General features: G+C 36.9%; 3 protein-coding genes and 1 pseudogene across 3 annotated transcripts; all 4 read left to right on the forward strand.

Annotated features, from left to right (window-relative positions):
- Nucleotides 1–5,860: 5,860 nt before the first annotated feature.
- On the forward strand, nucleotides 5,861–9,558 carry actb1 (actin, beta 1). The gene is made up of 6 exons (XM_016491832.1): nucleotides 5,861–5,939; nucleotides 6,891–7,015; nucleotides 7,533–7,772; nucleotides 8,103–8,541; nucleotides 8,634–8,815; nucleotides 8,911–9,558. Exons 2-6 carry the CDS (start codon nucleotides 6,893–6,895, stop codon nucleotides 9,052–9,054), a joined length of 1,128 nt encoding a protein of 375 aa, XP_016347318.1. The 5' UTR covers nucleotides 5,861–5,939; nucleotides 6,891–6,892; the 3' UTR covers nucleotides 9,055–9,558.
- A 2,005-nt stretch (nucleotides 9,559–11,563) lies between these two features.
- Nucleotides 11,564–16,470, forward strand: fbxl18 (F-box and leucine-rich repeat protein 18). The gene is made up of 5 exons (XM_016491829.1): nucleotides 11,564–11,737; nucleotides 12,248–12,445; nucleotides 13,415–14,991; nucleotides 15,667–15,885; nucleotides 15,993–16,470. Exons 1-5 carry the CDS (start codon nucleotides 11,717–11,719, stop codon nucleotides 16,141–16,143), a joined length of 2,166 nt encoding a protein of 721 aa, XP_016347315.1. The 5' UTR covers nucleotides 11,564–11,716; the 3' UTR covers nucleotides 16,144–16,470.
- Nucleotides 16,471–19,115: 2,645 nt separating this feature from the next.
- On the forward strand, nucleotides 19,116–20,902 carry LOC107692696 (endonuclease domain-containing 1 protein-like; annotated as a pseudogene).
- Nucleotides 20,903–21,994: 1,092 nt separating this feature from the next.
- Nucleotides 21,995–27,158, forward strand: LOC107692697 (endonuclease domain-containing 1 protein-like). Its single transcript, XM_016491859.1, has 3 exons — nucleotides 21,995–22,009; nucleotides 25,039–25,239; nucleotides 26,607–27,158. Exons 1-3 carry the CDS (start codon nucleotides 21,995–21,997, stop codon nucleotides 27,156–27,158), a joined length of 768 nt encoding a protein of 255 aa, XP_016347345.1.
- Nucleotides 27,159–27,615: the final 457 nt, after the last annotated feature.

The raw sequence follows: 27,615 nt of genomic DNA on the forward strand, positions 1-27,615 counted from the left end.
GGCAGTTTTAGGCAGTTTTAGGCATCAACTGAACAAGCTGAAAAAATTTTTTTGATTGCTGATTGCTTCACATTCATCTAAAACATAATTTAATATATACTGCACATTTGAGAGAATTGCAATAATCAAAATCAAAGAAATTAAGTTTAGAAGAGAAACATAGTATTGTTGTGTAGACAAGATCACAAATAATACGACAAATCAGCAACTTCCCTTTTTTCAGTGCATTTACATTTTTTAAATTACTTGTTTAGGAGCCTCACAAGTAATTCTTTTATTACAATAAGAATATACAAAATACAAGAGTATAAAATAAGTACCTACACACAGGAAATCTATATCAGCAGTTACTTTTAATGTAGAGTACTATATGTCATGGATCTGTGTATTTTGTGTCTGCTTGAGAACAGACTGCTCACGCTTTGGATTTATACCATAAAATAATGCATATAGATGTTCCCCAAACAAATCCTCTGCTCAGCTGAAATAAGGAAATGATGAAGGAAGCAGGAACTTGCTCGGGTTATTTTCAGAGCAAACAGCAGCTTTCCTCTTCCTCTTGTAAAGGACAGGATATTGATCGAGTCCTTTTCTGCTGACTGTTTGATGGAAATTAAATCTTTACTCATATGCTCTCCTTTTCATTTTTGCACATGCACACACATAGTGAGTAATCAAGAGATATATAATTATATCACATGAGTTATAATTCCAGAGTTAAAATTCAAGTTCCAAATAAAATCAACATGAAATGTAAAATGTAAAAATACACTGATAAATAACACTATATGTTTAGCTATGAGGTTGCATTCATATACAAGGGATTAATCAAGCTTCATTTACTGTCTTAATGAGCTAAACTCCTGTGTGGCCCAGAGCTACACATTGTCAACCTGCTTCCGGGCTTCCAGACTGCTCTGTCAGTTGAAAATCAGCATTGACGGAGATACACTCATAATCACTGTGTGCTAATGAAGTAGCGTAAATGATGCACAATGTGCAAATCTCTGGATTTAATGAGGTTCATCTGTCAAAACCAACTAATGAAACCATTAAGTGAAAATAACATCCTAAAATATATAATGCTGCAAGCTAGATTTAGTTTTTTCTCCCCAATTACCTCAAAAATAAGTAGCAGAAGATATCAGTTGAAATATTGTTGATGTACATGGCATATTTCCTGATATTTCTCACTTTGAGGTTAAGACTGCTATTGTCGGCTTAACATTTATCAGCTCACGTGACACATGTTGCATCTCCTTCTTTGTCCAAAGACCTGAAAGATTGAAAGCCAAAAACATGGTAACATCTGAACTGCTGTCTGTTGGGGATTTGTGCCCATGATAAGGCAGGTATTCCAAAAAGTCAAGGCATCTCGAACACTTAAAAACAGAACCCATCTGTGTGTCATGAAAGTATTACATCTTGCATAAAATTGTGCATGATCTATGAGTGTTGATCAGACTCAACAGCTCTCTATGCTGATTTTGTAGTTGTTGAAACTCTTTTTGCAGTTTGTCCCTAGAAAATATGATTAAAGATTATTTTCATTTGCACATGAAAAACATACTTTTTATGAATTTATAAGGTTTGGTTTGGTGAGATTTTAGGTGAAGTCTGCATTTATTTCATAAAAAAAAAAACTGTGAAATATTATTACAATTCAAAATACCCTTAATCTCTTATTATTATTTAAAATAGTTGTACTGCTTAATATGTTCGTGGAAACAAAAATGGAATTGGAATTTTTTCCAAGTCCTTTGATAAACAGAAAGTTAAAAAGAACAGTGTTGAAAGATAAATATTTTAACATAATGTCCTTACTGTCACATTTCACCAATTTAATGTCCTTGCTGAATAAAACAATTCATTTATTTAAAAAAAAAAAAATTACAATATTACAAAATTTAATTAAAATATTTTTTAATTAAAATAATGAATAATTATGAATTATTTAAATAAAATTCTGTTCTGCTAAAAAAACGGTATACATAACATACTTATACACTCTTAAAAATAAAGGTGCTTAAAAGGTTCTTCACAGCGATGCCATAGAAGAACCATTTTTAGTTTCACAAAGAACCATTCAGTCAAAGGTTCTTTAAAGAACCATCTATTTCTTACCTTTTTATAATCTGAAGAACCTTATTTCGCCACAAAGAACCTTTTATGAAACAGAAAGGTTCTTCAGATGTTAAAGGTTCTTTATAGAACCATTTAGACAAAAAGGTTCTTCTATGGCATCGTGAAGCACCTTTATTTTTAAGTGTAAGTGCTCAAATGGAGAATTTCCACTGCAGCCATGTGAAAAAAGAAATTGAATCTTTTTTTTTTTAAATGTGCCTGAGTTTGTGCATGTTCTAACACATATACATTCCTGAAATGACAACCACTTGAGCTACCACCCTCTTTTCCTTATTTAGTATGTACAATAAGAGAACTTATTCTGAGTATAAATCATATTGCATTTCATGAGAGTTCCGTATGAGATTTCCTTGCTTGTTACACTCTCCAGTAGTATCCTAATTAGGTAACATAAAGTTGGCTTCTACCACGTATCTCAACTAAATGCAAAGTACTGAACTCTGAACTGCTCTGAGAAGGATTAAGCAGGACTGACCCATTGCCATACACGGAAAACACCTGGGAAAGGTTTGTACCTGTGGAAAACAAACATTGGGGTTACATCACGGCATATGTCATGTAGTTTACTCACACAACCAAACATGCTTAGATCCTTTCTGTCAACCTTAGTCATTTTGATTATATTTCCATATTGGGAGTCTACCTGTCCCCATTGCTTAAAGAGTGCAGCATCCACCAGTCCATCCCATCAGATCTTTAGTGTGAGTGTGTGTTACCTGCAGTGTTTCCATATAGGGTACTTTAGGTCTGATGGGTGGAGATAGTCAATAGGCCAATTATAGTGTTTTTGTATTTAATCTTATTGTGTACTTCCATTCTCCTATGTTAAATACAGTAAAGAGGCACAACAATGCTTTAAAAAGAAAAATAATCTTTTTGAACAAATGCAATGACAGGAGAAGAGAAGCAGAGAGTCCCAATCACTCTAAATTCTAATTTCCGCTTTAAGGAGTCATGTGACTTCGCCTTGGCGTTCCAAAGTACTATACCATGTGACTCATCCAGAGATTGCCTTATAAGGAGATTGGCTGAATATCTCTTAAAGGGGCCCTGAACATAGTGCCTCTGTAAACAATACACAACACAAAGGTTATTTCATTTCCTTTATATTGGGCAGTGTGACATGTTTGAACTCTGTAAATGGCTATATGGAAGAAAACATTTCATTTTTGGTTGCTGTGTGGGTGTTGGTACACTCCATCACAATAAACATGGCCATATGTCAAAACAGCTGCTTAAACTAATAAATGAATGAACAATCGCCCTTTACAAGCTTACCACACAGTTTATACGCTACACTTGTTTCCAAGAGTAGCCTAAATTAAGCTTGGCTTACTTTATATTTCCTTTCTGATATAGGCTCCTGTGACTTCCTCTCAGAATTGTCACAATGTGCTGTGGGTGTAAGACTTTAAGTCGTCTATCTCTCTTCCTCTTCCTCTTTCTGTTTGAAACATCCTTATAAGGGCTACAGTATTCTGCTGATGAGAGAAACAATGCAGATTTCAAAACAGATAAAACACCATAAACACGCACATATGTTACAACCAGTGGCGTCACAGACTCTCACACCCTAAACATCAAGCTGATACTCACACACCCCGTAGAGACTGAATGCTGTACCTATTCCATACATTAGGAATGTGAAGCACTTCGTGAACAATTATGTAGCAGTAGACTGTAACAATGACTCATTCACCTCTGTGACTAAGCTTATCTATCCTTTATGGCTCATTGAGCTATAGTATAATATTAAGATTACACTGTTGAATTCACTGTGGAAACCGGTACATAGATAGTCAAAACTCAATATTAATACAGTTGCATGCCTATAGGCACATGCTTGGTTGGGTTGGGCAGGTGTATGGGTGCCACTACTGTTAGAAGAATCATTCCAACCATCTCTTAATGACAAGCCACTTTTGTCACTAGATAAATCACACACTAGACTGCTGACCAAACGCTTCACTGCAGTGACACACCGATGCTTCAATATAACTGGCTCCTGAATAGTTCAATAACATAAAACACAATTTTGTTGTCTTTTCAATTCCACATTTATAAGCCAATGCAAAGCACCCCAGTCAAGACATGTTGCCACCTGTCTCAGATTGCCCATGCTGAAGGCAGCACACATATAATAGTGATTATCACTTATGGAACAAAATATAGCCTAGCCTATAAACTCACAAAGATTCCACTGTAACATCATAGTAAATGAATATGGGGTCTCATTTAAGTAGTATAAGAAGATTTCAGAATGATAAAACAACAATGTTTTTGATTACATTTGAGGCTAATACCACGTTATCACAGTTTTACTTTAAATGCTGAATGTTAACTATAGTTACCCAGGGAAATTTGGGTTTCAAAACGGCCGCATTTAACATTTAGAAAACACTTAAGATGCATACTGCTATTTGAAATATGAATATAAATTGTTTTTAATGCAAAGTAACAAAGCATGTAACGTGAGCACTCCCAACCACAAGATTTTTCTAATCTAATGCATGGTCTAATGCAGCAGCGTGACACGTAATCGGTTATGACGTATTACGCAAAAGCCGGGTTGACAGGAAGTGTTCGGTTCAGGCTAGCAACATGCCATTGTTTTGTATCCCTTGCTTTGCAGACAACCCGATAAGCTAAAATATTTAAAAAATGAGTTGATCTTATACACTTCCGAGCCACGATGCATACAGGACACATACGTCTGAATAAGAAATCGTCAACATTTCATTCATTTCTGAATGCCTCCTGAAGCATCCGTAGCCTGCAGGCTTTTTACATTCACAGCATTGCAAACGGCAAACCGATCCAAAGCATTGTGCACAAAAGCGACCTGTGATTACGTGAAACAGTGCAACAGATGACAAATTAATACGATTTAATACTGATTTACAGTTGAACTTACAACGGTCATGAGAAATATCTGTACTTTAAATGGGAGCCACGCCCACGTAGTTCATCTAATACAAACTGACCTAATAAAATGAGTTACTTGCATAGAACAATAAATGTCCTTTTATGAACTAATGCTGAATGAATCGCTTTGAACTAGATTGTCAAAAAAAAAATTGAAAGTAAGCAGCTCAGTCTATATGATCAAATAATGCTCTGTTTTACCAATAATGATGACTCGCTTATAGACTAATGCATTATGGTCATTTATAGTGCATGACATACATTAAAATACAAATCATGTATAATGATTTTTAAAAATGTATTAAAACAAGAACAGTATGTCGCAGTAGGCTGCAGTGTTCTCTGTCGTTCCTGCAACCTGATTAAAGGCTTATTTAAATGTATTTGATCCATTGCCAGAGGTTCAGTGAACTAGTAAGCGATCTATTTAGTCGCTATGTAAAATGTATAGCAAAGTAAAAAGCCACAACCTTAGCAGTCCAGCATTCTACACTGAATCGCAAGATAATGTCACTGCGTCCCATGCTAAATTAAAATATTTTTACTCAGTAATACATATATATGGCTATGTGGAATTCAATTACTTTTCCTGTCTTTCTTTTTCAAATAAATTTGCCTGCTTGATTAGCCTTGCCATACATTATTTCAATTCAGAACTTGAATTTCAAGCAACTAGCTTGGAACTCGCCAAGTGGACGACGGCTGGCCAATCAGATTACTCGATGCCGAAAGTTTACCTTATATGGAAGGAGCCGGCCGCAGCGCCGGGTATAAAACTGTGACCCACCTCACACTTAGGATTGCGAGTTTTCAGTGCACACTGAGAAGATCTTCACACCCCTTGTTCACAATAACCTACTAATACACAGGTGAGACTGGCTTTATATCACCAATAAATGGTGTCCAGTATTATGTTGGTATTTCAAATGACGCTGGTTGAAAGTTAGTTTATTATTGCTGAAGTTACGAAGAATTTATATATTGGTATGCGACTTGAGTTTTAATTCTGAATGCAATTGGAGTAAACCGTATAATTTTACTGTGGGTTTTACAGCTCTAATTTTGAAGGCTAACGTTGAGTTACACTTTTCTTTTTTTTTAACCTCTCAGTGGTATCAACCGATAGCTTTTTAGCTTTCTTAGCTGGACGGATTTAACTTAAAGCTTTTTTTTCTGTAAACAGAGGGGCTTAATCTATTCTTTTGGGTGTGAAGTGCTTTAATTTATTAATTTAATGCAGTTAAATGTGGATTTAGTGGAGTAGTGTCCTCTGTGTTCGCAGTTTGAATGGTGGGTGTGGCTACTATAACACAGTAACCGGCATCTCTTCCATCTGAGCCGTTTGATCCGTTCAAGAGAGGTCTAAACGTTTAAAAGATTTAACGTTTCTTATTCAAGACTGTGAAGTTAAGCTGTAATGGAATTTAACAGGCTTGTCGTTCAGTCACTACATAGGATTGCAGCACTCGTGTGCTGAAACGCCTGCACTTCATAGCCTCTTGATTAAACGTTAATTTTGCAAGCATCGGGATCATGATGGCGTTCGTCTGGTAAAGCGCTTTTCTCGGCCTTTGAAACGGGGAGTGGTCGCGTCCGTTGGTCTGGTTCCACGCGCTGAATCGGCGGCATTGAGCTGCTCGAACTTATTGCCATATAAGGCAATAGTGAGACTGCCTGACCACTTCCTTTGTCTCAAACCGCTTGGTGTCATCCCTGCTCCTTTGCGCCGCCTACTGGCCAGTCGTCAAAAGCGTCAGGCACCATCGCCTACAAGAGGGATACTGCCGATTGCATTAACAATTTTGCTTTATTTTTTACAGCCATGGATGAGGAAATCGCTGCCCTGGTCGTTGACAACGGCTCCGGTATGTGCAAAGCCGGTTTTGCTGGAGATGATGCCCCTCGTGCTGTCTTCCCCTCCATTGTTGGCCGACCCAGGCATCAGGTATATAACTTAGTAACTTTTTAATTCCCTGACTAGTTTATTAAATGCTAAAATGTCTGTAATCAAAAGCCTAGAAGATATTTTATTACTATTAATATTAACGTTACTGTTTATTCTTTTGAATGTCAATGTATACTTGCATAGTATTTAATACAAAGCAGATTTGCAAAGCAGCTTCACCATAATATACAGCAAAGTGTTAATTTTGAAAAACTTAAACCACAACTTCAGGTGTACAGCAACTCTACAGCTAAATGTAGTTCAACATTGATTTTAATTCGGTTCAATAAGTGTCAGTTTTGCAAGTTAATTTTAAAGAGAGCTCTACAGAAGACGTAGCATCACCGTTCAGTTTAAGTTTGTTTTCATCGAATACTGTTAATGCAGTGCTAATTGAAGTTTTCTGAATCATAATGGTCTTTTAAACCCATTTTACATAGAGATTCTGAATATTACTACTTTGTATATCCTCATTGCTGAGTGGCTTGGTGCCTGATCTTTAAACTCTTTCCTCCAGGGAGTGATGGTTGGCATGGGACAGAAGGACTCCTATGTGGGAGATGAGGCTCAGAGCAAGAGAGGTATCCTGACCCTTAAATATCCTATTGAGCATGGTATTGTGACCAACTGGGATGATATGGAGAAGATCTGGCACCACACTTTCTACAATGAGCTGCGTGTTGCCCCTGAGGAGCACCCTGTCCTCCTGACAGAGGCTCCCCTCAATCCCAAAGCCAACAGGGAGAAGATGACACAGGTGTGTCTGTCAAATCATCATATGAATCCTACTGCTCTTGTCCCTTTCCTCTTTATTCACTTCCTTTCTATCCATTTCCTCTCAGGCTCTCTGTCCTCTGCCATGATATCCTGATAGGAGGTTCAAAAGGTTTATCCCATTTTGAAATGTATTTCCTGCATGGTAGCTTCTCTAACACGTTACTTTTCTAACCCCATCTTGAGTGCGAGAAGTTATAGCATGGTGTGCCAAGGAGGCTTTGCTCCCTTAACCATGCAGTGCCTTTTTGTTTAAATGTGTATTCACTGGAAACTTCAAGAGATATCTGATTCTATAAATTTGTTTCTACAGATCATGTTTGAGACCTTCAACACCCCTGCCATGTATGTGGCCATCCAGGCTGTGCTCTCCCTGTACGCTTCTGGTCGTACTACCGGTATCGTGATGGACTCCGGTGATGGTGTGACCCACACCGTGCCTATCTACGAGGGTTATGCTCTTCCCCACGCCATCCTGCGTTTGGATCTGGCTGGTCGTGACCTGACAGACTACCTGATGAAGATCCTGACCGAGCGTGGCTACAGCTTCACCACCACGGCCGAGAGAGAAATTGTCCGTGACATCAAGGAGAAGCTGTGCTACGTGGCCCTCGACTTTGAGCAGGAGATGGGAACCGCTGCCTCATCTTCCTCCCTGGAGAAGAGCTACGAGCTGCCTGACGGGCAGGTCATCACCATCGGCAATGAGCGTTTCCGTTGCCCTGAGGCTCTCTTCCAGCCTTCCTTCCTGGGTGAGTTTTATGCTGTGCATTAAAATGCAAAGATTTTGTGCTCCGTATTGCTGAATTCACTGGGATTAACCTTTTTTGTTTCTTTCATACAGGTATGGAATCTTGCGGTATCCATGAGACTACCTTCAACTCCATCATGAAGTGTGATGTGGACATCCGTAAAGACCTGTATGCCAACACCGTGCTGTCTGGAGGTACCACCATGTACCCTGGCATTGCTGACCGTATGCAGAAGGAGATCACCTCCCTTGCTCCTTCCACCATGAAGATCAAGGTGATGCACCTTTAGGCTTTTTTTTAAATTTTATTTTTGTCCCTTATAGTAGCTTGCAGTTATTAAGGTGAGCTAACATGTCTCTTCTCTTGTAGATCATTGCTCCCCCTGAGCGCAAATACTCTGTCTGGATCGGTGGCTCCATCCTGGCCTCCCTGTCCACCTTCCAGCAGATGTGGATCAGCAAGCAGGAGTACGATGAGTCTGGCCCTTCCATCGTCCACAGGAAGTGCTTCTAAACGGAACTGTTGCCACCATAAATGGCCATGCAGTAGGATTCAATCGAACGACCAATCTAAACCTCTCGAACAAGATGACATCAGCATGGCTTCTGCTCTGTATGGCGCATTGACTCAGGATGCGAAAACTGGAAAGGGAGGTAGTTGTCTTACAGGGGGAAGAGCTTTCCCCGAGAGGACTTCAATGTACACTTCTTCTTTTAGTCATTCCAGAAGCGTCTACCACTTCGCCCTCATCACTGTGGGCATACATGACATTTGTTATAGTGTTTATAAATTATGTACTCGATGCATTGTGTTTTTTTTTTTTTGTACGTACTTCAGCCTTAAACTTGGCCCAGTTTGTTATTGCAATGACGGGGAAAGCTTTACCTTTTAAACGTGAAGATCTTGCAGGACTCCCCTAGGGTATGTGAATGAGGGACATCCCTTGCATATGTAAGCCAGGGTGTCTCTGTACACTGACAACTAAACCCAAATAAAACGTGCACATGTAAAACCACACACTGTCTCTGTATTCAGTTGTCGTAGCACTTTTGCAGGTTTTGAACTTGTTGAATTCAAACATTTTAAAGGGGTCATAATGTTGCTAAACCAAAAAAAAGAACATTATTTGGTGTAATGAAGTGTTTATGCCTTAGGTAAAAAAAAACAAAAAAACATTTCCACACACTGTACATTGTTTCTCCTCTATGCTCCGCCTTTCTGAAACGCATCTTTTTACAAAGCTCATCCTTCTGAAAAGCTAGGTGGGCTCTGATTAGCCAGCTATCCAGTGTGTTGTGATTGGCCGAATACCTCAAGCTTGTGATGGAAATGTTATGCCACTTACCATATTGTGATGAGATAAAAACCCATTACAAACGAGGCATTTGTAGCATCCACTGGGGACATAATTACTGATTATAATGACTTGTACTGTCTTTTTGCGTGTTGTGCCGCGTAAACAACCATGTCTGTATTTGTGATCTGAGAAGTGACAAACAAGCTGCTCAACTCTCGTTTGAATCATCAGCGGCAAATCCTTTAAATATGAAAACTACTTACAGGCTGTGAGTCGGCATTTACTTGTCAGAATACCGGCATTGTAGGCTACTCTCCCAGGAAACCTCTGTAAAATGCGTTGCACACATCTGAATATTTGGTTTGAACTGTTCTGGAACAGTGCTGTAAATACAACTTAACCACTGATTTCTAGTTGTGTCCTCTTTTGGAAGACCAAACAAAGTAGTTTAGCTTTCACAACGAAACACACAGCGTCTCCACGACATGGCAGCGGCGGCAACAATACTACAGCGAGAAACAAAGTTACCCTTTTCTTTGTGTGAACATTTGGGCGGTGTTATGCAAATCTTTCCTCACAGTGACGTGGGCGTGTTTAAATGAGGTGTTTTAGGAAGGCGTGGACTAGTATAAAGAATATCTCTGGGTTTGAGACTTTAGTCTTTGCAACTTTAGGGATCTTATCTATTCACAAACGGCTTGTAACACTCCAAAGAGAAAGGAAAACTTGAAATCGCATCATGACCCTTTTAATAGGGCAATATGCTATAATTTTTGCCTGTGTTACCAGCTGGTGTCTATTGGACCAAACTGACAATAAGATGGCCTTTGTTCAAACCTGGATCAGTGTCAAAAGCCTCTATTTAGTAGCATCTTGTTCTGCAGTTAATGCCACAGTGCAAGTACTTTTTATAACAAGACAATTAGAAACTTGAGGGATGATCCGGGATGCTACAAATAAACATTCAAGTCCTTAATTTAGTTTTCGTAGGATTTAAATGAAAGTCAAATGACTTTACTAATGTTGCTTGTATTGTCTTAAGTTAAACATTTACAAATAGTTTGCACTAAGTGGTCTTGGACTTGTTTCATGGAGTTAAATTTATCTGGTTTAATGTTTTGCCTTTCTAAAGGTACGCCACATTGTAGCAAATCATACGTTAAACATTAGATTTTATAAAGCGTGAGTTTTTCTTTTCTTTGAGGTGAAGGACAAATACATCCTATGTACTAACTATAGACAGATATACTCTCAGAAAAGCTTGTAGAGCAGTGTCCATGAAACCTGAAGTGAGAGCAAATTTTGTATTTTGCTGCATATGGACAAAAATGTACATCAACACGTTGATGTGAACTATTATGCATTACTCAACTGTTTCCAACTCAAGTCAATTTGTGAATGTCCTATTTGTATGATACCGAGTCTATATACTCATATATACTCTCATTATTCATATATTTATTTCTAATCAGCTCTATGAATTTAATTTATCTTCATAATTATCGTTATAAGATTGAATACTAAAATTATATAAATGTATTTTTGTCTATTCGGTGTTTCATGTTTAGACACACTCGGGGATCCCTCACTTCTGTTTGACTTATTTGATGTTAAATGGCATTTAATGTTCTCTGAAAGTTAAATAAATAAAAATAAAAAAAGGCCACACCCGGGGACCTTTTTACTAGATGCATCTTACCGGACGTAGGTACGTCTTTCAAACGTTCCGTTGGTGCTACATCTTGCTGCCGCTATATGTCTGCCTACAGTGGCAGTCACATTTTCAATGGATAAATTATTATATATTTGTTAAGATGGCAACAATTTGTTTTTGTATATCACTGCAGTACATATCCAAACAGATTTCCCTAAAGCGTCATGGATAATCAAATTGAAACGGTAAGTTACATCTGAGAGCTGATCATTTATGCTAGTTAGCTTCTACATCTTGTTGCCTGCAAATATTATTTTATTTAGCAAACAACGTTTTGAAACGATTAGGATACATTTATTTTTAAAATTTGGACACGAAGATATTCAGTCTTCGCAAGGAACAGATTAGCAGAACATGATATTTATAATTCCTGTCCTAATACTATATTACTGACGTTTTTACTTCTGTAAAATAGTTTTAAATAATGCACATACTGCTAGCAAGCGTATAGGTCGTAGAATAAATTGACTAGCGTTCAGAAAGCTTTCTGTCATTTTTGGCATTTGTTTTCACAGTAGTGATGATTAACACATCAGTATTGTAATAACATTACTTAGAAGCTGAGGATGTAGGACTTCACCGTCATATTTAGTTAACAATGAACTCCCTGGTTAATGAACTCTTGGTGAAAAAAAATCCAATCCAGTCAAATTAGTGCTATGTATGAATAACTGTTTCTTCTTGCTGCTCTCCAGGCTCTGTGCTGCTCAGACAGCATATCCCAGACCTCTGTCACTATCTCAGACTTCTCAGATGAGATTTTACTGAATATCCTGCGATTCGTTCCAAGCCATGACTTGATGCTCAATGTGAGTCAAGTGTGCCGGAAACTTCGAACTCTCTGTCTGGACAAGAGCTTGAGAGCCCATGTACACCTTCATAAAGAATACACAGTAAGCTTGAAACACACACACACGCACACACACACACACACACACACACACACACACACACACACTTTTACGGTCTCTCATGAACTTAAAAGTATTTCTGACAAACAACGGTTTGATTAGGGTGAAGGGATACATTTTTCCCTAAAACATTATATTCCATTTGAGTTTCCAGAACTTCTGAACAGTTATCTATCTTGTCTATTGTGCATTAAAATGTTTTGATGCCTGATCAGGGTTCAACAGTTCTTGCATGTTTGGGCCAGTATTTTTCAGCTTGTCCTGCCAGCATTTTCATTGTTAAATAAAAATCATACATTGATTAAATCATAATTGTCATTTTTTTGTGAATTTGTGAACATTTATTTTTACATTTATAATATTGCTTTGCTGATTTTTAAATGTATAATTTGTATTTTTATTTAATATGTATTTCAACAATTAATATATTATAATAATGAAAAAGTTATTATACAATTAATAGCATTTACTATACAATTAATAAACATGTTAATTATTTTTGTACATTTTTCCACACATAATAAAATTTTTTCCATGTACAACAAATGTACATCGAAAAAAATTCAATAATTACTAGGAATTATACTGTTATCATATATTATAATTTTATAATTATATAGGAGAGTATAATTAAGACTCCATAAGTTCATAAACACTTTTGCTGGAAAATGATGGCATACCTGGCATTTAATTTAATTAATTAATAATAATTTAGCAGACGCTTTTATCCAAAGCGACTTACAGTGCATTCAGGCTATACATATTTTACCAGTATGTGTGTTCCCTGGGAATTGAACCCATGAACTTTTGCGCTGCTAACGCAATGCTCTACCACTGAGTTAGAGCTACCACGCAGCTAGATAGATAATTTTACCTGTTTTGAAAGGTTGACAAACAGAATTGGGAACCAAGATCTGAAAATCTTACCTTTGCATTGCTTCCTATTCACAGGCAAACGACGATGCTGTGAAGCAGCTCTTGAAGAACCTTTCCGGCGACATCCAGACTTTAAACCTGAGCGGCTGCTACTGGTTGGCCGGCTCTATGGTGGATCAGGTCACCCGCTGTAAGGCTCTGGTCAGCCTGGACCTTTCAGGCTGTCGATTGACTTCAGTTCGCCTCTCGCATCTGCTGACCTCTCTTCGTTCTCTACGCTCACTGGCATTGGATGTGGGGCCGGGGTTTGACCTCCATCAGCTGAGCGCCGAGGGTAAGTCTGCTTTGGCACGACTGCAGGAGCTCAAGCAGACATTGTTGACTCCCTCGTATGGCGTGGTGCCGTGCTGCAGTGCCCTACGCTGCCTGCACCTCTATCTAGAGGCCAGCGAGGGCTGGAGGGAAGCGGGCGGTTGCGCGCAGCTGATGGTGGGCCAGAGCAGCGTGCCGCACTATCAGAACCTGCGTTGGTTCTCCGCACGCCTGGCGCCTGGTGAAGTCAATCGCACTCTGTTGTCTCTCTACTTAGCTGTTTTCAGTATGAGAGTCCCAGAGGGTCTTACGGGACTGGTACTGTCTGTGCCGGGCCCCGCGCCTCCAAGGCCGGTTGCAATGACGGCGTTAATGGAGAGCATGGCGTCGACGGTGGGAAACACCGTTGGCGCTCTCCACCTTCCACGTACGTGGTTGGATGGTGCTATACTTGGGCGGGTCTTGGCGCATGGCTGCCCCTCTTACCTAAATGTCTCACGCTGTTCATCTCCAGGGTTCAACCCTCTACATGTGCTCCTTAGTGCGGGTCGTGACCTCACACCCTTACGGAGTCTCAACTTGCGCGGCTGTGGCCGAGGACCTCTCGCCGAAAGCTGTGGGAAGGGTGAGGAGGAGATGGATGCAGAGAGCGTCAAAGCACTTACTGAATGTTGCCCGCATCTTATTCGCCTTAATTTATCTGCCACGCACTACCACCATGCTCTTCCCGCTGGGCAGGATGGACACTTGTGTGGCGCTTTAGGGCGTCTTGCTGCATTGTGCTCTTTGGCACTTCCGGTGTGTGCCTTGGCACAGTCCCCTCCAGCACCTGTGAACATTCAAGACCCCCACACAGACCTCTTCTCAAGATCACTACTCCTCGGGCTTAAAAAGAGCAGCCGCATTGGTGTGCCCACATATCGACCAACAACCGAGGTCACCGTGGGTCAGGGAGAAGAGCGGCAGGATAGAGGCTTGTGCATTCAGCCTCTGCTTCAAGGTTGCCCGCATCTAGTGGAGCTGGAGCTGATTGGCGCAGGGTTTTCCTCTGCCATGCCGCGGAATGAGCCAGCCATCCGCAAGGACCCTGCCGCGTGCCCCTGGTCCTACAATGTCGGAGATGGTGAATTAGCTGCTTTGGGAGGGATGAAGTTTTTGCGCAAGCTCACCCTCGCTCACTTACCGGGAGTTCTGAAGGGGACAGGACTGATTGAGCTGGTTCAGGGGTGCAAGGACCTTCGTTCGTTATCGCTGGCAAATCTTGGATCTTTAAAGACCATGAACTACACGCAGGCTCTGCTGGAGGCTCTTTCCTACTGTACACAACTCATGGACTTAAGGTAAACACATATGCCACTATTTAATAATATGTATTATATGCATTTATATAAATTAGTACTTGCAGGACTAACCATTTTACTAGCCAACCAAGTTGCCCGGGCTAATATCTACCTTATGTAAATGATTATGTTTAACCAATTAGATTGGTCAAATTTGAAAAGATCACATGAACAACCTAACAAAAATTAAAAAAAAATGCAATTATGAAACTTGCACCATCATATATTAAACTTACAGCTAAATGGCATCTTTTACAATAACATTGACTATGATTTTGTTTTTAATATTTTCATATGAGTGTGCTTGAAAATATAAATTTCTGATCATTTTAAAATTAAAAATGGCTTCATGAAGTTAAAGTAAAATACAATGCACAACAGTAACTTAGCTTTTGTTTAGTAGACCATATGTATCTTCTTGATGCATTACTATCAATAAAATAGAATGGAATATTATTTTATAACACGTGTTAATGATGCATTATTTTATAATTCCTAAAAATGTTACTGCTTCACTGGATAGTACATTTTTAGTCTAGTTGGTGAGTGTTCATTTTGGAATTAGAACTATGTGGGTTGAAGAAATAGCTAATAAGTAATAATAAAAAAATAATTTTGAATTTATTAATCATTTTAGCAGACTATTTTAGCCCTATATCTCCTGTATTTATTCAGGCTGGAGCAGCCCTACTTTAATGCAAATGCAGCGTTTTTTGAAGCACTCAGTCAGTGTCACCAGCTGCGGCGTCTGTGTTTCGTTTCTCGACATGGAACCTTCCAGCCCGCCGCTGTGGCAGCTTTTATGCAGAGCTGTGCTGAACTCATCATGTGCCACATGTTCATGGGTGGTACCCTGGTGGCCTGTAAAACACTGCAGAAAACCTTGTTGGACAGGTTAGTTGTTTTAAAGAATTTCTTAATAATAAAGACTTTTTAAATTAGTGAATAATTCCAGCCTGTGTATGTCAAATATTTACCAGTTCTTTCTCTACGTCCTGCAGTTTTTCAATATCTCGTCCAGCCCTAAGTGTTGTGATTTACCCTTTACTGCACGAGGATCTGGCCCATGTCATCAGAGGTATGCCACTTTGCCATCTGGACGAGATCACACTTTTCAAAAGCCGTGTCGCTGAAGAGCCCATGAAACAGTGACTGTGACCGAGTCGAAATCAGAAAATGGAAATCATGTGGTGGATTATCCTGGGTAATGCTTGACCTGTGCTATTTTCTGACAGACAAGTCAGAATTATGTGTAGGGATTATCCTTTTGTTTATTTAATAAAATATATTAGCAGTCTGGTGAAAGGATTCCGGGAAAACCATTTGTTTTGACTTAAAAGATCATTGAGCTAAATGGACAATCACAACTTTTAATAAGGTCATCGTTTCCCAGTAAAGAGGCAGTGTAAACAAACTCTTTACCTGGTTGAAATGTCATCTTTGTATATGTGCCAAAATAAAGCCTTATTTATATCTTCATGCTTTGTGTTCACTGAGATATTCTCTGTCTCTTAGTTTGAGATGCAATAGCCACAGTTTAGGCACAGGCCATCTGAACCTAATGAGCAGTTCAGCTTTTACAACCACTTTGTTGGACCTTTAGATTATCAGACATCTGTTGTTTCTCACAGGTAATAGAAGAGTGAGAGTTCATTAGATTATTTGAGATGTCCGATTTGTGAGCAAATTATTTTTTGAGTCATCTTTACAATGAAAAGGTTAATATTAGTCACAAAACTGCTTTCAATGAGTTGCTTTGTCTTTCATGAACACATCAAGAAAAGACATACACAAAGTGAGTTGTAATTTGCTGACAGGCATCTGATTGTTTAGAATTTCCAACTAACTTTTGATATAAAGCCTTTAAGTCTTACAAATAAAGCATTCACAGATTAATATTGTGAAATTTTATGTCACAAAATGTCATTAATTACTCACCCTCATGTTGTTCTAAACCCGTAAGGCCTTTGTTCATCTTCGGAACACAAATAAAGATATTTTTGATGAAACCTGAGAGCTTTTTGACCCTGAGTAGACAACTGACACGTTCAAGGCCCAGTAAGGTAATAAGGACATCGTTAAAAAATAGTCCATGTGACATCAGTGGTTCAACTGTAATTTTATGAAGCTACGAGAATACTTTTTGTGCAGAAAGAAAACAAAAATACCAACTTTATTCAACAATTTCTTCTCTTCCGTGACAGTCTTTGACGTGCGTTCACGAGAGTAGCACAACACATGCGTGTGCATTCCTCTGCTTGTAATCAAGTCGCAGCGTATCTGAGTTCTATGTCAGAACGCCGGCTCCTGCGTGAGCAGCACCACACGCATTCGTTGTGCTATTCTCGTAAACGTGTGTCGAAACTGACACGAAAAAGAAGAAATTGTTGAATAAAGTCACTATTTTTGTTGTCTTTCCACACAAAAAGTATTCTCGTAGCTTCATAAAATTACGGGTGGCCTTCTGATGTCACATGGTCTATTTGAACTATGTCCTTACTACCTTTCTGGGCCTTAAACGTGGTAGTTGCGTTGCTGTCAAAAACATATTCACTTTTAACATAATCAAATTTTTGGCCACATATGATAGACAAATCTAACAAATACACTGGCTATTCCATTGCCTAGAGAACTAGTGAGATGAATTCAAAACACTATTAGAAAATTCTTTTGGCAATCGGGGATCATTTTGCAAGCCAATGTACAGTGAAATTCAACATTTCTGTTACACTACAGTAACTGATCTTGCAGTAAATGAAAAGCACTAGAAAAGAAAAGTTCAAAGAGATTAAATGTGAACTCGCTATGCAACAAAATACATTGTCAATTATGGTACAGTAAAATATAAATAAATAAATTCAGCATTCTCTGCATTACAGCATTAAAGTAATGACCATATTTGCCATACTATAGCAGTTTCTTAATCTTCTGACAAAAGACCTGCTACAGTATTTACTGAACATAGAATAGTGAAAGTTCTCTCATATAAAGTACTGCTGTGCTTTACTGTATACTGTATGTGTGGGTAGTATAAATACCCTGTAGATGACCAAGTAGGCCAAATTCCCTCATGGTCATTTCATGCACAAGAACATGGTCAACTAGTGCTTTGTATTTCATCAGGAGCAAATGTCTTTTGACTTTTGTCCTCTTCATATTTCCTCTTTGTCTCCCACCACTAGGGTTCATTTTCCAAAGCACATAATCACCTATGACCCTATGTATATTATCCTGCGATTCTGATTGGTGTGTCATCAGTTTTGCTGCTGAAAGTTTGCACATGGATACATGTGTGCTATTTGAGTTCACATTGTGATGACTTCAGTAACAGTTAATTATATTGTGTAAAATTTGGTCATTTTGTGTAGAGTTTTGCAGAAAACATTGAGAAAATTAGAATGTGTGGGGAAAAAAGTGAAAAGTGTTTATAGAATGAATGAATAAATGGTTTGGGAAATTGTGCCAACTGATTCCATTATAATGTGTTAGCAATCTAGAAAAACGGTAACATGTTTTGATATATGACAATTTTTTGAATCAATGCCATATCATAACAATTTCATGAATTCAAGTATTCAATGGATCACTGGCTGTGGCATTCAGCTTATAAAATACCGAATGTCTGATCACAAAACCTGAAGTGAAAATGGTGGGAAAAGGTTTTCTTCTAATTGCTAGACTGTAACTCTGAAAAATATTGAATGTTGATTAATGTTTGTGTCTTCAGCAGTTTTTTTAATGTAGTGATGGTCTCAGCTAATCAATTGGAGGTTGTCTCATTACGAGACTGTGAGTAGTGTAGACCTGCTCATTGGTTGAAGACCAGACGCAGTGCTACATTGTGGCTCGTCTGCAATAGCCTAGTCATGCTGTGTGAACACTGGCCAGAAGAGCATTGCTGTTGTCCAGCGTTCTAATGACATGATAGGAAGGAGCAGATTTTCCTGTTGCTGTTAAGCCCAAACCTGCATGACCAGATATTTTATTCTTTATTGTTTAGTGCTATAATATTAGACTCCAGTATAATATTATTTTAGTTTGATTACGAAGGTGTTATGTTTTTTACATTGTAACTATTTTCTCTTCATTGAATAGTTTAATAGCTACTTGCTCTTTGATTGCACTGCTATAAATTTTGAGGTAAGTACAGTTATGCTAATTATATGTGATTTAAATATCAAAAAATATATGCTATATGTAAAATATGTATTGTGGCTCTTGATCTTGCAGAGAACCTGATACATCATCTCTCATCCTCTTCATCATGCTGCTGCTTCTTCGTGTGCTGATGCTGTTGCTTCTCTCCGGTGGTTCGGCCAAAGTTGTGCAGAATTTTGAGATTGAATGTGGTTAATTTTTTGCAAATAGAAAATCGCCAAAGGGATTTAATGATTCACAATACAGGCAGATCTGCCAATCTCAAAATAATGTTTTTTATTATGCCACATTCTATGACACTAACAAGAAGATTCCCATGTACTCAGCCTACAAGTTTGAAGGACTAAAGAACTGCACAAGACTAAACGCGTGGTACATTGAACCTCAAGTAAGTGAAATATTACTCTAAATGGGTTCAAGTAATTGTACTATATTACAGTGTAGGGATTTTTATCGTTATTTTTTGGCTGGAGTCATTACAAATTTACTAGTTGCTATTTTTCCTTTTCCTACTATTTGCTATTTATCCTTTTAGACCTTGAAAATATTCACAGCTAACCTTTAAAGTAAAATAATAAAAAATATATTTATATATATATATATTTTTTAATATAATATTTTTCTCATTTGTATGCATGTGGCTCCCTGTGATGGAATACTTTGTGCAACCTCCTTTGATAACAGCTCAGTCTTCTTTTACACTGTCAAGTTTGAAGAAAACATAAATTACGATCTGAGATCTTTCCAACTAGATTCATCAGATTCTGAGGTCCACATGTTTCTACATTACATTCTTCAAAGTAATCCAAGATCATTCTGTATGAGTAACAAATAATGGGTTAAACAGCTTTGAGGAAACATGAGGATACTAAATCACAAAAAGGCTAATAAAATAAAAGAGAGATTGCTAATATTTTATATGTGAATATGGTACAAAGCTACATAGCAGAAGTAGCCATAAAGAAGGGTGGTAGTGATGAGTTTGTAATTAATTTTTCTGGGATAAAGAACAACGATAGATTTTGTCTAGAAGTGTTTGTATACTTATTTAAAACTTCAGCCTACAGAGTCTGCGTCACATATTAGTATGATTTTTTCTCCACTAAGGTGAACTGTCCTTAAGCTAATGTTTTCAATTGATTCACTATTACAGCTTGACGACAATAATGCACCCCCAAACATGAAACTAGAGAAAGATGTGAAAATACAAGGACTTGGAGACTATCAAGCTCTCAATGGAAACTATGAGAAGTCTGGCTATGACAGAGGTCATCTGGCACCAGTCTTCCAGGCAGAGTCACAGAGCTGTGCGGATACCACCTTCACTCTCACCAATGCTGCTCCACAAAACCCCTATTTTAATCGAGGTCAGTGGAGGGTACTAGAAAGAAACATTGCAAAAAATCTGTCTGATCAATGTCTTCCAAATAAGTATTCTGTTTACATTGTGACAGGGGTGGTACCTGGTACTAAAAACATAAGCAATAAAGTGAACGTGAAAGTGCCTAGTCATTTCTGGACTGCATACTGCTGCTTAGACAACAATAACAAATGTCAGATCTCAGGAGGGTTTATTGGAGTGAATGAGAACATCACTCCCAAAGACAAATCTGTGAAGGATTTAGAGACAGAGTTGGCAAAGCTTTATAATTTGACATCATTTAATTTGTTTGATAGATCTACAGAACCCCCAGCAAACAAAGCGAATCAGAAAACAATGAAAATAAGCTCTTTCAAAACAAAGCGCCAGTGAGCTATTGTCTGAAAGAGAAACTTTATCAAATGTTTTCTTTGGTGTTCTTGTTATTTCTGACTAAATGATTAGCTGAATCATAAAGAAAATCCTTAAGAACTCCAGTTTTAATTGTCTAATTATTTTAATTATTTAAATTATTAGATGTTTGACTGTAATTAATAATTGAAACAATTATAATGTGTATAAATGGAGTGCATCAAATATTACACCAATATGAAATAAATATTTTTTTTTTATTATTGAATTTTTATTTTTTTATTTTTTTTTTGACTCTTTATTGAACAGACATCCATTATTACATTTCCACTATGGCTAGCTAAGCCACCACTCTGACATGGATTGAATCACAATTGTGACCCTGGACCACAAAACCAGTATGTTTGTAGCAATAGCCAAAAATACATTGTATGGGTCAAAATTATCGATTTTTCTTTTATGCCAAAAATCATTAGAATATTAAGTAAAGATTACGTTCCATGCAGATATTTTGTAAATTTCCTACCATAAATATATCAAAACTTCATTTTTGATTAGTAATATGCATTGCTAAGAACTTCATTTGGACAAATTTAAAGGCGATTCTCTCAATATTTAGATTTTTTTGCACCCTCAGATTCCACATTTTCAAATAGTTATATCTCAGCCAAATATTGTCATATCATAACAAACCATACATCAATGGAAAGCTTATTTATTCAGCTTTTATATGATGTATAAATCTCAATTTCGAAAAATTGACACTTAAGACTGGTTTTGTGGTCCAAGGTCACAATTTACCCAAAGTTTAAGATCATTGTAAGATCATAAAGTTACATTATTACAAAAATTCCATTGAAAAAAAAATATATATGCCAGACACATGTAAAAACGTTTGCATTTGGTGTTTAGAAACTTGTCCCACTCAATCAGTCAATATGAGTTTAATTCAAAATTAATATATTTAAACTGAAATCATTCTAATTACATTTTAAAAATCACTGGAAACATGAATCACAAACTCAATATCTGATGTTGATTTGATTTTCCTGGTCAGGTGACAGAAAACTTAAGGAAAAAAACCTAGCTTAAGAAAAAGAGGTTTTTAACGGGATGGCGAACAGCAGTGTGAGTAAAATAACATGCCCCACATTTAAGTCCAAAGTCTGGACACATGTCGGCTTTTATACCATTGATGCGACAAACAAAATTGACAAAGAGTAAGCGATATGCGAGAACTGCAGTATTTGCATGTGCTTTGAAGCCTTGTAGGTTAAACATTTCATTCACGTGCTGTTCTGACATGCACTTTTTCAGAGCGCATACACCTGAAGCGCACACACACTAAAAAGCCTGTCAAACAGCGCCTGATTACTGGACTAAGTTGTCTTTCGCATCTGATTGCGCCAATACTGTCAAAACACACATGGTTCACATAAACAAGGTTATGTCTAAAGTGAAAGTAAACAGTAAACAAGTCTTAAAGTGACAGCAGTCTAATACTACACATGCTGCCGATTGTCATTAAAGGGATAGCTCACCCAAAAATGTAATTTCTTAAGACTGGTTTTGTGGTCCAGGGTCACATATCGATTATCGCAGAATCATGCATTATCCGTATCGTGAGCAATGTATCGCGATTCACGTTGTGAGGTACCCTGTGATCCCCACCCCTAATATATATATATATATATATATATATATACACACATTAGGGCTGTCAGTCGATTAAATTACATTTGGCTGTGAAAATATCCCCAAAAGATTATTTAAAGTTATTTTTGTGTTAAATGGGAAAATATTAAGTAGACATTACAAATAGTATCTTTAGAAAGAAATGTGCACATAAATGTTTAGGCTACAACGGCCTAACATAAACTATAGAACATAAAAGAAGATAATTTGAGAAACATCTCTTTTTTTTTTTCATTCATGCAATGGAAGTCAAGTTTTTTTGCCCTTAATAATACTCTAAACAAGAAACTAAAACTGCAATCAGGTGGCAGTAAATGTCTTTATGAGTCTTTTATTCATTATTAATTCGAACGGCTGATTCATTCAGGAATTCAGTAAACGGCTCTCTTTATGAATGGGCCTTTGAATCATTGGTTCACACGATTCGTTCAAAACGCGGATTCTTTTGGAAACTACACACCGCTGTGTTGCTCACAGAAGCACAACAATTCTGCTGTGGCTTTATAGGTAATATTTCTGTTGGCAAAACTGAGCAAAAAATACAATATTGTGTTTAAAATGTAACACAACATTATCTTCTTATTTACTGAACTGCATGATAAAATCACATATATTCACATATATGTAAATGTAAAATCACATATATATATATATATAAAATCACACACACAGTAATCACCAGTATGTGTCAGCAGAGTTTACGTGGCATGGAAATACTTCAGTGAATTGTATCTGTTGTTTCATATATGGATTTTAGTGAATTTCTGGGAGATTTCTAGTTTTTAACCTGTCATGTATTTAAAGAAATTGATAAAGCATTACTGTAATTCTGAATTTCTTTGTTCTGACTTAATTAACTCACTAAACCTGTTTTCCTTGTTTTGAAATTGTGTACAACACTTAAACTCTTGAAAATGTTTGATTGATTTTGTTGAATTGAACTGGTCTCTGACATGAACTTAAAGCTTCAACAAAACCTACAAACACTTCTTCAAAAAAATGTTTTGCCTTTTTTCTTTTTACACTTTTATTGACAGAAACATTGCAGAAAGTACATGTAAATGATGGGATGAGGAGAAAGTTGTTGGGAACCACAACTCGTCCCCAACACAAGCACTGCATGAACAAACTCTTTACCAGGTTGAAATGTCATCTTTGTATTCAAATGAACCCCAAACCTTAAAAATAAAGCATCCATAAATAAATTTTCTGTTTTTGAATCAAAGATTTGATTTATGGTAAATGATACATGATAGTGTATAAGTGACAGCAGTCTAATAATGCTGCCGGTTGTCATTAAAGGGATAGTTCACCCAAAAATCAAAGATGTTGGCTTCATGTTTTAGCCATACAGTTTTAGTGTATTTAAAGTAAACACTAAATATCATATAATTTGTGAATATGTCAAGAATTCATTAAATCAGTGATTGTGGAATTATGCTCATAAAATATGCAATGTCTGATTGTGCGAAAAAAGGAAGTCAACGGGTTTTTCCACAGAAAAAGTCATTAAAAATACCCACTCTGTTCAGTTTTTTCTCTTCCTTTTTTAATTACTGAGAAGCAGTGTTCTGCACTGGTTCTGGGAATGAAAACAAAATATGAAAAAAAAAAAAACATTTTCACTGAAACATGAATGAAAATGAAATCAATTTAACCTTTACTTCATGAGATCCATCAAGAGTATATCACCAGATACAGTATAAGGAGGAGACAAATAACTCAAAACACAACACTCAATATATGGCAGCCTGTCAGGAGCATCATCTTGATCTTTTTGCTCCAGAATGTTGTTTATGCACATGATCTGGAAAAAACAGAAAACGTTCAGCCTGTCATTGAAAGCTAAGCTTGGAAAACACCTTTGAAGAATTTTGTCTTTCCTCATTCAAGCAGACAGGACCTATACTTGCATGACTAGAAAATAGTTTGGTTTCACCGAAAATATTCGGTGAAACCAAAATGATCACCGAGTCTTTCGACTGTTATCTTTCAGTTTTTATAAGCAAACACATGCTTATTAAGTGGACCTTTGTTTAAATGTAATGTAGCCGTATAGGGAGATATGTGGTGGATCAGGTTTGTGTGCTTCTGCTCATAGTACATTTCGTTAAAAGGGTTCATATTGCATGTTGACTGACAAAGCAGGAGAAATACTCGCTCATCTCACTGCAACTGCAGTGTTTCCTTGCCTTTGGTGTCGGTATGTACTGTAATATTTGTAGAGCTGACTTTGGCCATTGACATTTTATTCTTGATTATTTGTTGAGTATCTAATAGTAGACTTTACTTACGGAAGATGTTTTGTATCGTTTCTTACATTCTTGCATTATCTTCTCTTCATTGATAATAGCTTGATCTTTGACTTCTACTGCTATAAATGTGTAATGGTAATTTTTTATTTGTTTTTCAAATGTTATAAGTTGTTTTAAAAAATGATCACATGGTTATTGTTCCTGCAGAGAACTTGCATTTTTGCAAATGAAAAACCACCAACGAGATTTGCTGGGGAACAATACAGGCAGATCTGCCAAATGCAAAATTATGTTGATTATTATGCCACATTTTATGACACTGACAAGAGGATTCCCCTATACTCAGCCTACAAGTTTAAAGAGATCAAGAACTGCACAAGACTAAACAACTGGTACATTGAACCACAAGTAAGTGAAATATTACTCTAAATTACTTCTGGTATCACGTTATTTATTATTTAAATTTTATATTAGGTGGTTGTAAGGATGCTTTTTTTTAAATATTTTTTAATCTTTTGGTGTGGATGGAGTCATCTCAGATCTACTATTACTATTAATGAACTGTTAATATTAATAATAATAAAAAACATCTCAGCAGAAAAAAAATCAACTTATATTTATTTAACAGCAAAATATCACAAATATATATATGTTTTCAAGTAGACCATTTAACCAAAAGTATTTTGTTGGATATCACATAATATATCAACAGATAAACTGTTGAAGACAAAAAGAATTAAGACACTTCACTATGTTAACCTTCAGAGAAACATGTTCATGTTAAAGTGATGAACTACACCTGCGGATGAATAAAGCAAACATGGCTCTGAAAAGTATAGTTAATTCTAAAAAAAGGTTAATTTAGGTTGATGCCTCAACAGTAAATAATAGCAAAACAGGCTATAGCAAAATGTCTTTGCTGCTCATCCTCTTAGTATTTTACTCAAAATATTCACATATAACCTTTAAATCTAAAAAATATATATACTTTTTTTCTCATATACTGTGCCACACTTATTGGCACCCTATCATGTAATATGTTGTGCAACCTCCTTTTGCTGTGATAACAGCTCTAAGTCTTCTCTTAAATTGTGTAATAAGTTGTGTAAGAAAACTAAAAATGATTTGACATCATTCTAACATGCAGAATATCTTAAGATCATCTTTAGCAAAATGGGATAAACATATTCTTCAAAATAAGGGATGTAACAGAGGGAAATAATCCATGTGCAGTTTATTAAAAAAAATGGTAAACCAGATACTAAACAAACAAAATTAAAACTTGACATCAACATGAGCACTAGAACTTGAACTGGACTTAAACATGAGAACTTGACTAGAACAGACTTGAAAAGTGAACCAATGACAAGACAGAACTGAGAACCACCTGACAAGGCAACAAACCAATGAAAGCACTTGAAGCAAAAAAAGCGCATGATAAGATCACATGAGCACAGACACTACTAGACTTAGACTATGGACACAACTTCAAAATAAAAGTTCATAAAAACATGAACAAAACCTAAAACAGATGGGACAAATGTATGTGTGGTAAATTACAAAGTTGAATAGCAGAAGGAGCCGTATGGAAAGGTGGTAGTGATTAATGTGTCTAATTAGAATGAAAAACAACAATAGATTTGGTCTAAAGTGTTTGCCGTTCGTACCTTAAACTTCATCTGATAGAGTGGATGTCACATAATTAGCATGATTTTGCTTCTCCTTTAACATGAACTGTCTTTAAGCTCATGTTTTCAATTGTTTCACTATTGCAGCTTGATGATGATAATGGATCACCAAACATGCAATTCGAGAATGAGAAAATACAAGGACTTGGAGTGCATCAAGCTCTTGATGAAGACTACAGGAACTCTGGCTATGACAGAGGTCATCTGGCACCAGTCTTCCAGGCAGAGTCACAGAGCTGTGCAGATGCCACCTTCACTCTCACCAATGCTGCTCCACAAAACCCCTCTTTTAATCGAGGTCAGTGGAGGGTACTAGAAAGAAATATCACAATATTTCTGCAGAGTGAATGTAAATTATATACTGTTTACATTGTGACAGGGGTGGTACCAGGTACTAAAAACATAAGTGATAGAGTGAAAGTGCCTAGTCATTTCTGGACTGCATTCTGCTGCTTAGACAACAATAAGAAATGTCAGATCTCAAGAGGGTTTATTGGAGTGAATGAGAACATTATTCCCAAAAACGAAACTGTGAAGGATTTAGAAAAAGAGTTAGAAAACCTTTATAAAGTCAAATCTTTTAAATTGTTTGATAACTCTACAGAACCCCCAGCAAAGGAAAAGAAATCCAAAAAATAAAAATACTCGATCAAAATGAAGCTTTATTGAGCTGTTGTCTTAAAATAGCTCAGTTAAGCTTTGTTATGAGAAACTTTATCAAATGTTTTTTTTATTCTGTCTGACTACATGTTAATAGTTATTCACTGAATAAAAAATCCTTAAAAACACAAGTTTTAATACTCCAATTCATATAATTCCTATATATGTTTGACTGTAATGAATAATCAAAACAATTTGAATGTGTATAAATAAAGTGCATCATCTATTAAACTAATATTGAACAAAGATTGTTTTGTTTTTTTGACTGAAAAAGATTAGCCTTTTTGCCTCTTTATTGGACAGACATCAAGAAGATTTAAACTCATGTTGTGCACATTTAAAGGAGACATATTATGCCCTTTTATACAATATGTAATATAAGTCTCTGGTGTCCCCAGAATGTGTCTGTGAAGTTTCAGCTCAAAATACTCCACAG

Source organism: Sinocyclocheilus anshuiensis, unplaced genomic scaffold, assembly GCF_001515605.1.
Source record: "Sinocyclocheilus anshuiensis isolate Anshui unplaced genomic scaffold, SAMN03320099.WGS_v1.1 scaffold50, whole genome shotgun sequence".
In the NCBI taxonomy this organism is placed as follows: Eukaryota; Metazoa; Chordata; class Actinopteri; order Cypriniformes; family Cyprinidae; genus Sinocyclocheilus; species Sinocyclocheilus anshuiensis.

Coding starts and splice junctions, on each gene's coding strand:
- actb1 (XM_016491832.1), top strand. CDS start 6,893: ATGGATGAGGAAATCGCTGCCCTGGTCGTTGACAACGGCTCCGGTATG. Junction 7,016..7,532: donor TTGGCCGACCCAGGCATCAG/GTATATAACTTA, acceptor TCTTTCCTCCAG/GGAGTGATGGTTGGCATGGG. Junction 7,773..8,102: donor ACAGGGAGAAGATGACACAG/GTGTGTCTGTCA, acceptor TTGTTTCTACAG/ATCATGTTTGAGACCTTCAA.
- fbxl18 (XM_016491829.1), top strand. CDS start 11,717: ATGGATAATCAAATTGAAACG. Junction 12,446..13,414: donor ACCTTCATAAAGAATACACA/GTAAGCTTGAAA, acceptor TCCTATTCACAG/GCAAACGACGATGCTGTGAA. Junction 15,886..15,992: donor CAGAAAACCTTGTTGGACAG/GTTAGTTGTTTT, acceptor TACGTCCTGCAG/TTTTTCAATATCTCGTCCAG.
- LOC107692697 (XM_016491859.1), top strand. Junction 25,240..26,606: donor ACTGGTACATTGAACCACAA/GTAAGTGAAATA, acceptor TCACTATTGCAG/CTTGATGATGATAATGGATC.